The 15,345-nt window shown below is 45.5% G+C and overlaps 1 protein-coding gene across 7 annotated transcripts in view; it reads right to left on the bottom strand.

The window, feature by feature from the left end:
- tln2b (talin 2b) overlaps window positions 1-15,345 on the bottom strand; it is a 293,811-nt gene that overhangs the window by 51,388 nt on the left and 227,078 nt on the right. For all 7 annotated transcript variants that reach the window (XM_068015241.1, XM_068015242.1, XM_068015244.1 and 4 more), the window contains 3 exons: window positions 10,056-10,199; window positions 9,806-9,967; window positions 9,056-9,196 (listed from right to left, as the gene is read on the bottom strand). In XM_068015241.1, the coding sequence (XP_067871342.1) occupies window positions 9,056-9,196; window positions 9,806-9,967; window positions 10,056-10,199 (447 nt within the window). The remainder of the gene's footprint in view (window positions 1-9,055; window positions 9,197-9,805; window positions 9,968-10,055; window positions 10,200-15,345) is intronic.

The raw sequence follows: 15,345 nt of genomic DNA, 5'->3' as shown, positions 1-15,345 counted from the left end.
TTTTTTTTTTTTAAAAAGCCCGCCGGAAATCCATGAAGCTGATCGAAGTTCGGACACTTCAGTTCCCGCTCTCACCAACGGTGTGTGGGGCGGAGAGAGAGGAGGGGGCAGAGAGAGAGAGGAGGGGGCAGAGAGAGAGAGGAGGGGGCAGAGAGAGAGAGGAGGGGGCAGAGAGAGAGAGGAGGGGGCAGAGAGAGAGAGGAGGGGGCACAGAGAGAGAGGAGGGGGCACAGAGAGAGAGGAGGGGGCACAGAGAGAGAGGAGGGGGCACAGAGAGAGAGGAGGGGGCAGAGAGAGAGAGGAGGGGGCACAGAGAGAGAGGAGGGGGCACAGAGAGAGAGGAGGGGGCACAGAGAGAGAGCTTGAGGAGGACAGAGAGGGATGTGGGGGGGGGAAAGAGAGTGAGAGCGAGAGAGAGAGAGAGAGAGCGAGAGAGGGGGAGGAGGGGGCAGAGAGAGAGAGAGAGAGAGAGAGAGAGAGAGAGAGAGAGAGAGAGAGAGAGAGGAGGGGGCAGAGAGAGAGAGGGGGGGGGGGAAGAGAGATCACTCCTGACAGATGGACATCTATCCAGAATATTCCACATCGCTACAAATGTGTTGGCACACACTGACTACTTGGGCAATCAAATAAAATTGCCAGGTATCTCACTGAATTAGTGTCTAACATAGTGACGAGAAATTGGACAATAAATGAGTCTTCTCACTTAAAGCTTCTTCACAAAAATGCACATTTGTAGTTATTTTGATTCATAGTGATAAATATTTAATACCTTTAACGTTCCGAAATTGTCTCACTGGCCCCCTATGTAAGACAAAAATTGTAATGTGCACCCCCGCCCCCATGCAAAATGTTGGACACCCCTGCTCCATGCCTTTAAACTTGCGTTTTAAAACAAGCTAGCAGCTAGGTTATTTTAAAACACAAGTTTAAAGGCTTGTGTTATGTAAACTCATTTTAAAATGGCAAAAGCCACTTAGGGAATGTCTCGATTTCTATGCTCTGGCACGCATTACTTTCACCTGGGACACAAGCTCAGTGACGTGTTGAAAGTTGCTGGACTTTTACTTGTTTATCAATGCCACAATTCTGCTACTATCAATTTGCAATCACATTGTCACAGAACTTGTATTGAGGGGAAAACAGGCAATAAAATCCAAGGAATCTCCAGAAGTCAGCACTATAAGTTCCTCATGATTACAAGAGTGCAGTATAATGGGACTGTGTGATATTGGCAAAAAAAAGCATGCTGCTGACCCGCATACAATAGTTATTAAATACAATGCAACAGATAGCTTTAATAAACTTTCAGCTATGATGAACTGGCTACAATTCCTTCACAAAATCAATGTTGCATTTGCAGTTTTAAAAACTATTGAAGTAAAAATTTATTATGTTTCAATGACCGTGTTAAAAAGAGTCATTAACTGATTTTTGTTTGCTGCAAATTGAATTAAAACGACAAGTTTTACAAGTATTCAAAGAACAGTAACTATGTGATGAAATATAGGTATAATAGACTTAATTAGGTAGAATTTAGCTAAAATTAATACATTATACCTTTTAGAATTCAAGATTGAATGAATGGTCAGTTTTCAAGACTGCCTGTAATACATGAACATCCCTGTTACAGTGGAATGTGCACAAGAAACACCTTTTAAGTTAAATACATCCATTCCAAGGACTCTGCTACATCGGAAACATACCGAGACAGGCTATATATGGTCCGTACTGATAACTATAATCTTCATTAGTTGATAATGTTAATGATATAGACAGATTGACTTAAGGAGATGGTACAAGGTACCATCAAAGAACCATCACAAAAACAGTTACTGCACAAATTTAATTAAAAATCTTTTAAGTATAAAACACACTTATAAAGTTAAGTCTTCGCATTACTATAAAACACTACAAACATTTGGACTAGATAAAAGCTCACACCTTCATGAGATGGGAATTCTCAGCAGATAATTAGTTAGCAAGAAGCAGCTAATGATGTTACCATATATGGATGACAAAAGCAGGAAAAAGAGAGAGAAAAGTAACACCTACATTCCAAAAGATGAGTGCATAGATTAGAAACAGTATAAACATGAGAGTTTTGAATCGAAAAATCAGAGGTATTGAAATCCCTCATCAATGATTAGATTAGTGATACAGCACTGAAACAGGCCCTTCGGCCCACAGAGTCTGTGCCGAACATCAACCACCCATTTATACTAATCCTACACTAATCCCATATTCCTACCAAACATCCCCACCTGTCCCTACATTCCCTACCACCTACCTATACTAGTGACAATTTATAATGGCCAATTTACCTATCAACCTGCAAGTCTTTTGGCTTGTGGGAGGAAACCGGAGCACCCGGAGAAAACCCACGCAGACACAGGGAGAACTTGCAAACTCCACACAGGCAGTACCCGGAATCGAACCAGGGTCCCTGGAGCTGTGAGGCTGCAGTGCTAACCACTGCGCCACTGTGCCGCCCAACTGTGCTTCTCAACCTATGCTAAAAATGGCTGACTACATGACAAGAGAATTCTGCTCTTAACTGAGAGTGTTCTGTTTTGGGGAATTTTAGTAAACAGTTTACTTTGAATTTTGATGGATATTCTAAGATATTTTGCTGTAACATTGTCAAGGTTGAACTTTTGGATTCTATTTTAGAAATAAGATTATGTTTTACATCTCTTATTAATCTTTGATCTTGTAATATACTTATCCACTTGAAAGTGTATTACATGTTAAGTTCTTTAATAAATATATAAAAGTTAATCAAGTGTCTCATGTATTCTGTATACAATTACAAGAACCCCCTCTCTGTGTCTCTTTAAGTGGAGAGATATGTATTGAAGAGAGTTTCCCAGACCCTTATAATTACTGAGATATTTATGTCTTAGTCATAATTATTTAAAAATAGGCTATACGAAAGATGGTAATATTCTCTGTTAGATTTCTTTCTTTCAGGGAAACCTAGTTCAATTCTTTGGACCCACTAAGTGTCTATAAGAGTTTGTCTGGTTTGAACTAAGAGTCATAGAGTCACAGATTAATACAGCACAGAAACGGCCCTTTGGCCCATCGTGTCTGTGCCAGCCATCAAGCACCTAACTATTCTAGTCCCATTTTCCAGCACTTGGCCCGTAGCCTTGTATGCTATGGCATTTCAAGTGCTCATCTAAATACTTGTTAAATGTTGTGAGGGTTCCTGCCTCGAAAGCCCCTTCAGGCAGTGTGTTCCAGATTCCAACCACCCTCTGGGTGATTTTTTTCCCTCAAATCCCCTCTAAACCTCCTGTCCCTTAACTTAAATCTATGCCCCCTGGTTATTGACCCCTCCACTAAAGGAAAACGTCTCTTCCTATCTAACCTATCAATGCCCCTCATAATTTTGCATACCTCAATCATGTCCCCCCGCTCATTCTTCTCCGTTCTAAGGAAAACAACCCTAGCCTTTTCAGTCTCCCTTCATAGCTGAAATGCTCCAGCTCAGGCAACATCCTAGTGAATCTCCTCTGCACCCTTTCCAGTGCAATCACATCCTTCCTATAGTGTGGTGACCATAACTGTACACAGTACTCCAGCTGTGGCCGAACTAGTGTTTTATACAGCTCCAGCATAACTTCCCTGCTCTTGTAGTCTATGCCTCAGCTAATAAAGGCAAGTATCCCATATGCCTTCCTAACCACCTTATTTACCTGTGCTGCTGCCTTCAGTGATCTATAGACAAGTACACCAAGGTCCCTCTGACCTTCAGTACTTCCTAGGATCCTACCATCCATTGTATATTCCCTTGCCTTGTTAGTCCTCCCAAAATGCATTACCTCACACTTCTCAGGATTAAACTCCTTTTGCCACTGCTCCACCCATCTTGCCAGCCCATCTATATCATCCTGCAATCTAAGGCTTCCCTCCTCAATGTTTACGACACCACCAATTTTCATGTCATCTGTGAACTCACTTATCATACCTGCTATATTCACGTCTAAATCATTAATGTACACGACAAAACAGCAAGGGTCCCAGCACCGATCCCTGTGGTACACCACTGGTCACAGGCCTCCACTCGCAAAAACAACCCTCGACCATTACCCTCGGTTTCCTGCCACTAAGCCAATTTTGGATCCAAACTTAATTAAAGGAAATTCATAGGGCTGTACTCCTGATTTGGTTTAGTCCCTATAAGGGGTTCAAGTCATCAATCACTTCAACTGCAATGTGCATCATTAACTATCCAGTTTGAGGGCAGATAACCTGAGTGCCATTTGAATGTTGTCTGTATCATACAATTACATCATGTTAAAAGTGCACCTTTGCTAACAGGTAAGAAAAAGATATGGCTTGGACATAAATTGGTTAGTCTAGAGTACAATCTTACAGATAGTAGGCGGCACAGTGGCGTAGTGCTTAGCACCGCAGCCTCACAGCTCCAGGGACCCAGGTTCAATTCTGGGTACTGCCTGTGCGGAGTTTGCAAGTTCTCCCTGTGACTGCGTGGGTTTTCGCCGGGTGCTCCGGTTTCCTCCCACCGCCAAAGACTTGCAGGTGATAGGTAAATTGGCCGTTGTAAATTGCCCCTAGTGTAGGTAGGTGGTAGGGAATATGGGATTACTGTAGGATTAGTATAAATGGGTTGTTGGTCAGCACAGACTCGGTGGGCCGAAGGGCCTGTTTCAGTGCTGTATCTCTAAATAAAAATAAACTAAAATAGTGACTAAACATTTTGTAAGTGAATAATACATGCAATAACAACTGCTCAACTTTTTGCAGAAAAACTTTTTGTTAATAATTACTCTGGTCAGAGCTGAATCAGAATTGACAGTGATGGACTGTGATATAGACATAAGTGAATTTAAGAGAATCGCTTTATTGGAGGAACTGAAGGGCGCTCTTTATTTGTAATTGTGTTTATCTAATTTTGTCACTAGCTTTGGTGAGTAAATGACATTTTGTCCATGAGAGATGCAGTTGTTTCTGTATTGTAGAATCCAGGACTTAGTTTAACAGCCTGTCAAGATGAATAAACTAGTCTTGGCTACCTACTATCAATCTCTCTGTCCCTTCCTGTCCCACTCTGCTTTTCTGTTTTACATGACTCTTCTGAAGTACTAGCTGCTCCATTCGTTAAATTTCTCCTGATTTGGAGATCACTGCCCTTTTGTTGGCTGTCCTGTCTTCAGACACATATTACAGCAGGTGGAGAAGTTGCACAAACATTGACCATCACGGGTTAAATTGTCAGTATGAGAAAAATGGTCTGTCTTCCTATTGCTGATTTTTCTACTACCTCACCTCAATGACCACAATTACAATCCTCTCCTTGAGTTTCATGGTTTATTGGATGAATTTACACTCCTGACACGGTGTGAAACCACAGAGATCATCCAATAAGGTCCAACTACCACCCTGTGACATGGTGTAGCTAGCTGTACTCTGGCAACAAATGCAATTCGCATTGGCATGGCATACTAATTTGCTTGCTAGCTAGCTAATACAGTTGTGCTGCTCTCCACTGATATTTGTATGCTTAGTTACTTTATAGGGAGAAATGGGTTTTAAATCCGATTGTGCTTTGATGCACTAGAAAGGGTACAGAGGAGGTTTATGAGGATGTTGCCAGGACTGGAAAAATGCAGCTATGAGGAAAGATTAGATAGGCTGGGGTTGTTCTCCTTCGAACAGAGAAGGATGAGGGAGATTTGATTGAAATGTACAAAATTATGAGGGGCCTGGATAAAGTGGAGGTGAAGGGTCTATTCACCTTAGCAGAATGGTCAATGATGAGGGGTTATAGATTTTAAGTGATTGGTAGAAAAATTAGAGGGGAGATGAGGAAAAACCTTTTCACCCAGAGTGAGGTGGGGGTCTGGAACTCACTGCCTGAAAAGGGTAGTTGAAGCAGAAACCCTCAACTCATTTAAGAGGAGTCTGGATATGCACCTCGAGTGCTGTATACTGCAGGGCTACGGACAAATGCTGGAAGGTGGGATTAGAATAGGTGGATCGTTTTTCGGCCGGCACAGACACGATGGGCCAAGTGGCCTCTTTCTATGCCTTAAACTTTCTATGATTCTATAATGGCATTAGATTGGCTATACACTTTAGATACAGATTAATTGCCCCTATGTCTGTGGCTGAGTCAATAATTTTGTCGAATGTCCATGGTGCAACATGTTGGTGCCTATCTCTGGGTCTAAGCAGGGCTTTGTACAGCTGAAGCATGACTTCCACCCCCTTGTACTCTAGTCCTCTGGATATAGAGGCCAACATTCATAGAAAATAGGAACAGGAGTAGGCCATTTGGCCCTTCGAGCCTGCTCCGCCATTCATTAGGATCATGGCTGATCATCCAACTCAGTAACCTGTTCCCGCTTTCCCCCCATATCCATTGATCCCTTTCGCCCCAAGAACTATATCTAACTCCTTCTTGTAAACATACAATGTTTTGGCCTCAACTGCTTTCTGTGGTTGCGAATTCCACAGGCTCACCACTCTCTGGGTGAAGAAATGTCTCCTCATCTCAGTCCTGAAAGGTTTACCCCGCATCCTTAGACTATGACTCCTGGTTCTGGACTCCCCCACCATCGGGAACATCCTTCCTGCATCTACCCTGTCAAGTCCTGTTAGAATGTTATAGGTTTCGAAGAGATCCCCCCTCACTCTTCTGAACTCCAGCGAATATAATCCTAACCGACTCAATCTCTCCTCATACGTCAGTCCCGCCATCCCAGGAATCAGTCTGGCAAACCTTCGCTGCACTCCCTCTATAGCAAGAACATCCTTCTTCAGATAAGGAGACCAAAACTGCACACGATATTCCAGGTGTGGCCTCACCAACGCCCTGCATAATTGCAGCAAGACATCCCTGCTCCTGTACTTGAATCCTCTCGCTATGAAGGCCAACATGCCATTTGCCTTTTTTACTGCCTGTTGCACCTGCATGCTTACCTTCAGTGACTGGTGTACGAGAACATTCAGGTCTCGTTGCATATTCCCTTCTCTCAGTTTATAGCCAGATAATAATCTGCCTTCCTGTTTTGCTACCAAAGAGGATAACCTCACATTTATCCACATTATACTGTATCTGCCATGCATTTGCCCACTCATCCAAACTTGTCCAAATGGTAATGGTATAGTGGGTGATATGATGGGCCATGAGGTTACAGATTTTGTTTGAATACAATTCTGCTGCTGCTGATGGCACACAGTACCTCATGGATGCCCAGTTTTGCATTGCTAGATCTGTTCTGAATCTATCCCATGTAGCACTGCGGTCGTGCCACACAACACAATGAAGGGTATCCTCAGTGTGAACAAGGAACTTTGTCTCCTCAAGGACTGTGTAGTGGTCACTCCTACCAAAACTGTCATGGACAGGTGCATCTACGGCAGGTAGATCGGTGAGGACGAGGTAAAGAAGGTTTTTCCCTCTGGTTGGTTTCCTCACCACCTGCCACAGACCCAGTCTAACAGCTATGTCCTTCAGGGCTTGGCCAGCTTGGTCAGTAGTGACGCTACTGAGCCACTCTTGGTGATGGACATTGAAGTCCTGCACTCAGAGTACATTGTGTGACACTGCTACTCTCAGTGCTTCTTCAGAGTTGTGTTCAAAGTGCAGGAGTACTGATTCATCAGCTGAGGTGGGGGGGGTGGGTGGTGGGGGCAGGTACTGGCTATCGCCCATGCCCCAGCCTATGGCCTCACTCGCTTCCTCTCCAATCTCCTTTTATCTCTTCAGCTCCAGTTTCCTCTTCTCAATGCTCCCACAGCATTCATTCCAGGGTCACCATAGTCTGATGTGCTCACTATGGAATCCATTGCTGGCTGTCCCACAGTACCAAGCTCAAATGCCTCATTCCCTGATCCCGAATATTTTTTTCTATTACTCCATGGGATGTGAGCTTTGCCAGCAAGGCCACCATTTATTGCCCATCCCTAATTGCCCTAGAGAAGGTGGTGCTGAGCTGCCTTCATGAATCGATGCAGTCCATGTTAGGTAGGTACACCCACAGTGCTGTTAGGAAGGGAGTTCCAGGATCTTGACCCAGCGACAGTGAAGGAACGGCAATACAGTTCCAAGTCAGGATGGTGTGGGGTTTGGACAGGAACTTGTAGGTGGTTCCGATGCGCCTGCTGCACTTGTCCTTATAGATGATAGAGGCCACTGGTTGGGAGGTGCTGTTTAAGGAGCCTTGGTGAGTTGCTGCAGTGCATCTTGTAGATGGTACACACTGCTGCCACTGTGCATTGGTGGTAAAGCGAGTGCCAAACAAATGGGCAGCTTTTTGTCCTGGATGGTGTCAAGCTTTGAGTGTTGTTGGAGCTGCATTCATCCAGGCAAGTAGAGAGTATTCCATCACACTCCTGATTTGTGCCTTGTAGACGATGGGCATCTTCTTGCCCATCTGATTCCCAAGGGGGTAACTTCCTTTTACCTTTCCATTGCCTCCTGCCCACTGGGTAACCATCGGCTGTTGGACCATTCTGTTTCGGCCTCAAATGAAGTCAATTGCACTAAATATGTTAAGAATACATCTTGACCCATTGCACCAGTACCAGCAACAGGGATACCCATTGAGCTCCGCTGAACACAAGCCAAGTTCTTAAACTGTGCATATGAACAAGAGCAAAACTAATCTGCGGAAACATTATTTCAGGAAGTGAGTGGCCCATCTATGGCAGAGGCTCCCGAAGGCGATGGTGGAAGCAGATAGCGTGGATTCAACCAAATGCAAACTGGAGACATTTTCTTGAGAAAATAATATTTTGGGATCCAATATATGAGTTATTTGAGACATGATATCTGTCACGTGTAGTATGGCTCGAGGGGAATCAGGTGACTTTGGGCCATTGGGGGGAGGGGGTTTCCTCAACTCATGTCTGGGACTCTGGGACTGCTGTAAACTCATCGATAGAGATTGCAGCGATTGGTCAACAACACCCATTATCATTGTATCATGTGACTACCATAATAGCAAACTAGACAGACCTTGGTCCTTGCTCGTTTAGCAATTCCTACCTTACGATGTACACATCGTCTGAGATCATTTACCTCTGCTCCTATCTGTGCTGGGATGCTGACAAACTCTGGGTTGGAGGCAAATGCCGTCAGATTTTCCACAGCCTCGATTAAAGGAGAAGTGGCTGACCTGCACTTTTCTCGATTCTCCTCGGAAAAGTCACCATCAAGAGCCTGAGAGCAAAGGAACATAAGAAGTGAACGCTTCACCAGGTGAACATTGGCATTCATCGTTGCTTCAGAAAGCTTGAGGCCCATCCGCCAGCAACAGTCAAATACATCTCAAGTTATTTTCATTTTGATCAGAGTCAGAGAGCATGAAGGATATGAAGTGTTGGACTGTAGGTTGCTGCCCTAAACCACACTGGAATCGAGGATTTGCTCACAGTGAGCTTGCAATCTCTGTCATAGTGATGCATCGAGACACAACGCTGGTGCATATGCTCCAGACACGTTGGAGTGTCACTCAAGTTGTGGAGCAAGGGAGGTTTCAGGCTCCCAGGAAACAGAAGAGAAAATATTTTCAAAAGAGAATCTAACAATCAAAAATCGCCAAATAAAAGTGAATTGCACATTGGGCATTCAGCCATGAAAATACAAAATATATCTATAACAGTTCATATTAATGTTGACCTTCTTTGAAAGAAACAATTGCAATTGAATGAGGAACACTGTTTCATGTCAAACACTTCATACAGTTGCTCATGAAAACCATAGCCATTCTCCAAGCATAGTAGTGGCACACTGCGCCCACGCGCCTGGGCCACGGTTACAGACGGTCACCTTGATTGTCTTCACGAGGTTGGCAGTACTATTGGCAACTTCCTTTGCCGATTGGACAAAGTGCCTCTTCGCAACGGGATTGGCAGTTTTGGAGGAAGCAATCCGGCACGCGTTGCACAACGCAGAAGTATGTTTGGCGACAATGGTGGCAGCAGACAGCACCTGCATGGCAAGAGTTACATGTTACCACAGGCACCAGCCTCAACTGCATCTATTAGTGTTACAATGGAGAATCATCACTGCCCCTTACCTGTGATGGGCTGCTTGCAGGATCCACCAGATTCTGACATGCCATCTGGATTGCCTGGTTGGCACGAGCAAACTGGATGGGGTCCACTAGCCCCTGGTGCCCAGCCTGGCTGTTGGGATCGGATATACCAACCAGGTAACCAGCCTGTATCAACAAAAGTTTAATCAACTTGGTAAAACGTTGAGAAGACGACATGGTATTCCAAAACACTTTCAGATAAATTTGGGTTAAAATAATTCAAGAGTCAAATTATTTTCAGACAGTTCGAGTTACATATTTGGGTTGAGATGAGTTCAGCTCTTGTATCTTACATCACTTGCATGGTTGAGTCCCAATCTGCCAAATCTCCTTGAGTATCCAACTTAGTCCAAATATCTAGCTCACTGCTAAACTCTCCCTTTGCTCAATAATGGGTGTTTTAAAGTGACAGCGACGAAAACACCATTCCGGAGACAGAGCGAGAGACAGGAGCACCATGGGAGTGGAGGTTTAACAAGCGCGCCAGAAGCCCAGAGTCGGAGACTGGAGACAGAAAAAGAGAGAGGAGCACGGCGGGAGTGGAGAGAGCGAGAGAGAGCGAAGAGAGATAGAGTGAGAGAGTGAGAGGAGCACGGCGGGAGTGGAGAGAAAGAGTGAGAGAGAGACAGAGAGAGAGACAGAGAGGAGCACGGCGGGAGTGGAGAGAGATAGAGTGAGAGGAGCACGGCGGGAGTGGAGAGAGAGAGATAGAGTGAGAGGAGCACAGCGGGAGTGGAGAGAGAGATAGAGTGAGAGGAGCACGGCGGGAGTGGAGAGAGAGAGAGAGAGAGAGAGAGAGAGAGAGAGAGAGAGAGAGAGAGAGAGAGAGAGAGAGAGACGAGCACGCGGGAGTGGAGAGAGATAGAGTGAGAGAGTGAGAGGAGCACGGCGGGAGTGGAGAGAGAGAGAGAGAGAGAGAGAGAGAGAGAGAGTGTGAGAGAGAGAGGAGCACGGCGGGAGTGGAGAGAGATAGAGTGAGAGAGTGAGAGGAGCACGGCGGGAGTGGCGGGAGTGGAGAGAGAGAGAGTGAGGAGCACAACGGGAGTGGAGAGAGAGAGTGAGAGAGTGAGAGAGTGAGAGAGTGAGAGAGTGAGAGAGTGAGAGAGTGAGAGAGTGAGAGAGTGAGAGAGAGAGAGAGAGAGAGAGAGAGTGAGAGTGAGAGTGAGAGAGAGAGAGAGGAGCACGGCGGGAGTGGAGAGAGAGAGAGTGTGAGAGAGAGAGAGTGTGAGAGTGTGAGAGTGTGAGAGTGTGAGAGAGAGAGAGAGAGAGTGTGAGAGAGAGAGAGAGAGAGAGAGAGAGAGAGAGAGAGAGAGAGAGAGGAGCACGACGGGAGTGGAGTGAGAGAGAGAGGAGCACGACGGGAGTGGAGTGAGAGAGAGAGGAGCACGACGGGAGTGGAGTGAGAGAGAGAGGAGCACGACGGGAGTGGAGTGAGAGAGAGAGGAGCACGACGGGAGTGGAGTGAGAGAGAGAGGAGCACGACGGGAGTGGAGTGAGAGAGAGAGGAGCACGACGGGAGTGGAGTGAGAGAGAGAGGAGCACGACGGGAGTGGAGTGAGAGAGAGAGGAGCACGGCGGGAGTGGAGAGAGAGAGAGAGAGGAGCACGACGGGAGTGGAGTGAGAGAGAAAGGAGCACGACGGGAGTGGAGTGAGAGAGAGAGGAGCACGACGGGAGTGGAGTGAGAGAGAGAGGAGCACGACGGGAGTGGAGTGAGAGAGAGAGGAGCACGACGGGAGTGGAGTGAGAGAGAGAGGAGCACGACGGGAGTGGAGTGAGAGAGAGAGGAGCACGACGGGAGTGGAGTGAGAGAGAGAGGAGCACGACGGGAGTGGAGTGAGAGAGAGAGGAGCACGACGGGAGTGGAGTGAGAGAGAGAGGAGCACGACGGGAGTGGAGTGAGAGAGAGAGGAGCACGACGGGAGTGGAGTGAGAGAGAGAGGAGCACGACGGGAGTGGAGTGAGAGAGAGAGGAGCACGACGGGAGTGGAGTGAGAGAGAGAGGAGCACGACGGGAGTGGAGTGAGAGAGAGGGGAACACGACGGGAGTGGAGTGAGAGAGAGGGGAGCACGGCGGGAGTGGAGAGAGAGAGAGAGTGAGAGGAGCACAACGGGAGTGGAGAGAGAGAGAGGAGCACGGCAGGAGTGGAGAGAGAGAGAGAGGAGCACGGCAGGAGTGGAGAGAGAGAGAGTGAGAGAGAGGAGCACGGCGGGAGTGGAGAGAGTGAGAGTGAGAGAGAGAGAGGAGCCTGGCGGGAGCAGCAGGAGCGGAGCAGGGAAAAAAAAACATCAAAAAGTGACATTGGAGTGATGTCACAATCTAGAGAGAGAGCAGGGAAACAGAGAGCCGCCGCGGTGAGTATACAGGCAAGCTTTTAATGTAATTTAAATCAAACAATGCATCAAACATCACAGGCAAGCAGGTAGGTGATTGGTTTGGGAAGAAGCTACCTGTTTGGTGAGTAAGGTCCATTCTAATCCAAACGTTTAAAATAGGAAAGGAACTGGCAGTAAACTTAATATATAAAAAGGAAAATAAAATAATTGAATAAAATAATTCAGTAGTTAATTAAAATACATTAAGGATGGCAGGACAGGGGATGTGTCACAACTCCTGGATGCCAGCGTGATCCAGGGCAAACACTTTTGCAGGAAGTGTTTGCGGCTCGAAGAGTTTCGGCTGAGTCTTTGAACTGGTGTCCGAGCTGCAGACACTGCAACACATCGGGGAGGGGGAAGGTTACCTGGATGTTTTGTACCAGGAGGTGATCACACCCCTTAGGATAGGGTCTTCTGATTTGGTCAGTGGTCAGCGACAGGAGAGTGTGGTTGCAACTGAGGCAGGTAAGTGGACCCTGAGGGCAGGAGTGTAGGAGCCTTAGCCTTTGCAATTGTCCAACAGGTTTGAGGTTCTTTCAGCTTGTTTGGATGAGAGCAGGGGCTGCAGGGTGGATGAGAGACCTGATCATGGCATCATGGTACAGGAAGCCTTTCAACTGGAGGGAGAAAAATGGACTGTAGTGGTAGTAGGGGACAGTAGAGTTAAGGAGATTGACAGCAAAGAGTGAGAGTCCAGATGGCTGCGTCTCCTGCCTGGTGCCAAGGTTCCGGACAGCTGCTCAGGGCTGGTGGGGAACTTACAGTGGGAGGTGGGAGGATCCAGTCGATGTGGTCCATGTAGGTACCAACGACATGGGCAGGATAAGGAAAGAAGTTCTGCATAGTCAGTATGAGGAACTAGGCACCAAATTAAGAAGCAGAACCTCAAAGGTAATAATCCCTGGATTATTACCTGAGCCACATGCAAATTGGCATAGGGCAAATAAGATGAGAGAAATTAATGCGTGGCTGAAAGACTGGTGAGGTAGAAGTGGGTTCTGGTTCGTGGGACACTGGCACCAGTACTGGGGAAAGTGGTGGCTGTACTATTGGGACGGTCTACACCCGAACCGTGCTGGGGCCGGTGTTCTAGCGAGCTGCATAACTAGGGAAGTAGAAAGGGTTTTAAACTGAATAATAGGGGCAAGGGATCAAATTTGGGAAGATATGGTAAATCAAGGAGTAGAGACAATGCAAGTGAGAAAGGTATTAATATGGGAAATGATAAACAGACTTGACAGAAAGGGACAGAGCGTACAAATCTAAGAGTAAGTCAACAGATAAGGCTACAGGTTACAAAAATAATAAAAGGACAAAACTAAAGGTTCTGTATCTGAATTCACGTAGCATGCGAAACAAAACCGATGAACTGAAAGCGCAAATAGAAATAAATAAATAAGTACAATCTGATAGCCCTTACAGAGACATGACTGCAGGATGACAGATTGGGACCTGAATATTGAAGGGTACATGGCATTTAGGAAGGACAAGAAGCTAGGAAAAGGTGGAGGGATAGCTCTGTTAATTAATGATGGTATTAGCGCAATAGAGAGGGATGGCCTAAGTTTAGGAGACCAGGGTGTAGAAGCAGTTTGGGTAGAGATGAGAAATCATAAAGGCAAGAAGTCACTTGTGGGAGTGGTGTACAACATTAACCACACTGTAGGACGGGGTATAAAGGAAGAAATAATGGCAGCTTGTCAGAAAGGTACAGCAATAATTATGGGGCATTTTAACCTGTCTATAGACTGGAAAAATCAGATGGGCAGAGGTAGCCTAGATGAGGAGCACATAGAATTTTCTTAGGATAATTCCTTGGAACAATATGTCTGAAGCCAGCCAGAGAGATACTAGACCTGGTATTGTGCAACGAGATAGGATTAATTAATGACCTCACAGTTAAGGCACCCCTAGGTAGCAGAAATCATAATATGATTGAATTTTATATTCAGTATGAGGGAGAGAAGAGTGGGTCCAAAACTAGTATTTTAAACTTAAATAAAGGCAATTATGAGGGCATGAAAGCAGAGCTAGCTAAAGTGAACTGGCAAATTAGGTTAAGAGATAGGTCAATAAAGATGCAGTGGCAGACATTTATGGGGATATTTCAGAATACACAGAATAGATATATTTCTATGAGAAAGAAAAATTTCAAGGGTGAGACCCTCCATCCGTGGTTAACTAAAACAGTTAAAGATGGTATCAAACTTAAAGAAAAAGCCTATAATTGCGCAAAGATGGGAGGCAGGTCAGAAGATTGGACAGAATATAAAAAACAGCAAAGAATGACTAAAAGATTGTTAAGGAAGGTAAAATTAGAGTACGAGAGAAAGCTAGCGAGAAATATAAAGACAGATAGCAAGAGTTGCTATAGATATTTTATTTTAAAAAAGTTAACAAAGTGAGCGTTGGTCCTATAAAAAAACAAGTCTGGGGAATTAATAATGAATAATAAGGAGATGGCAGATGAATTGAATAGATATTTTGCATCAGCCTTCACAATTGAGGATACAAGTAATATCCTAGTATTAGCCGTAAGTCAGGAAATGGAAGGGAGGGAGGAACTCAAGAAAATTACTATTAGCAGGGAAGTGGTACTGAACAAATTGTTGGAGCTGCGGGCTGACAAGTCCCTGGGTCCTGATGGACTTCATCTGAGGGTGTGAAAGGAAGTGGCGAGTGAGATAGTTGATGCGTTAGTTTTAATTTTCCAAAATTCCCTAGATTCGGGGAAGGTACCGTTAGATTTTCTGGTTGGCAATATGTAACGAGTGGTGTGCCACAGGGATCTGTGCTGGGGCCTCAACTTTTTACAATTTATATAAATGACTTAGATGAAGGGACCGATGGTACAGTTGCTAAATTTGCTGATGACACAAAGATAGGTAGGAAAG

The sequence above is a fragment of the Heterodontus francisci genome, chromosome 35, assembly GCF_036365525.1.
Source record: "Heterodontus francisci isolate sHetFra1 chromosome 35, sHetFra1.hap1, whole genome shotgun sequence".
Lineage (NCBI taxonomy): Eukaryota > Metazoa > Chordata > Chondrichthyes > Heterodontiformes > Heterodontidae > Heterodontus > Heterodontus francisci.
Note: the sequence above shows the minus strand (reverse complement) of the source record. Positions and strands in the feature narration are given on the sequence as shown.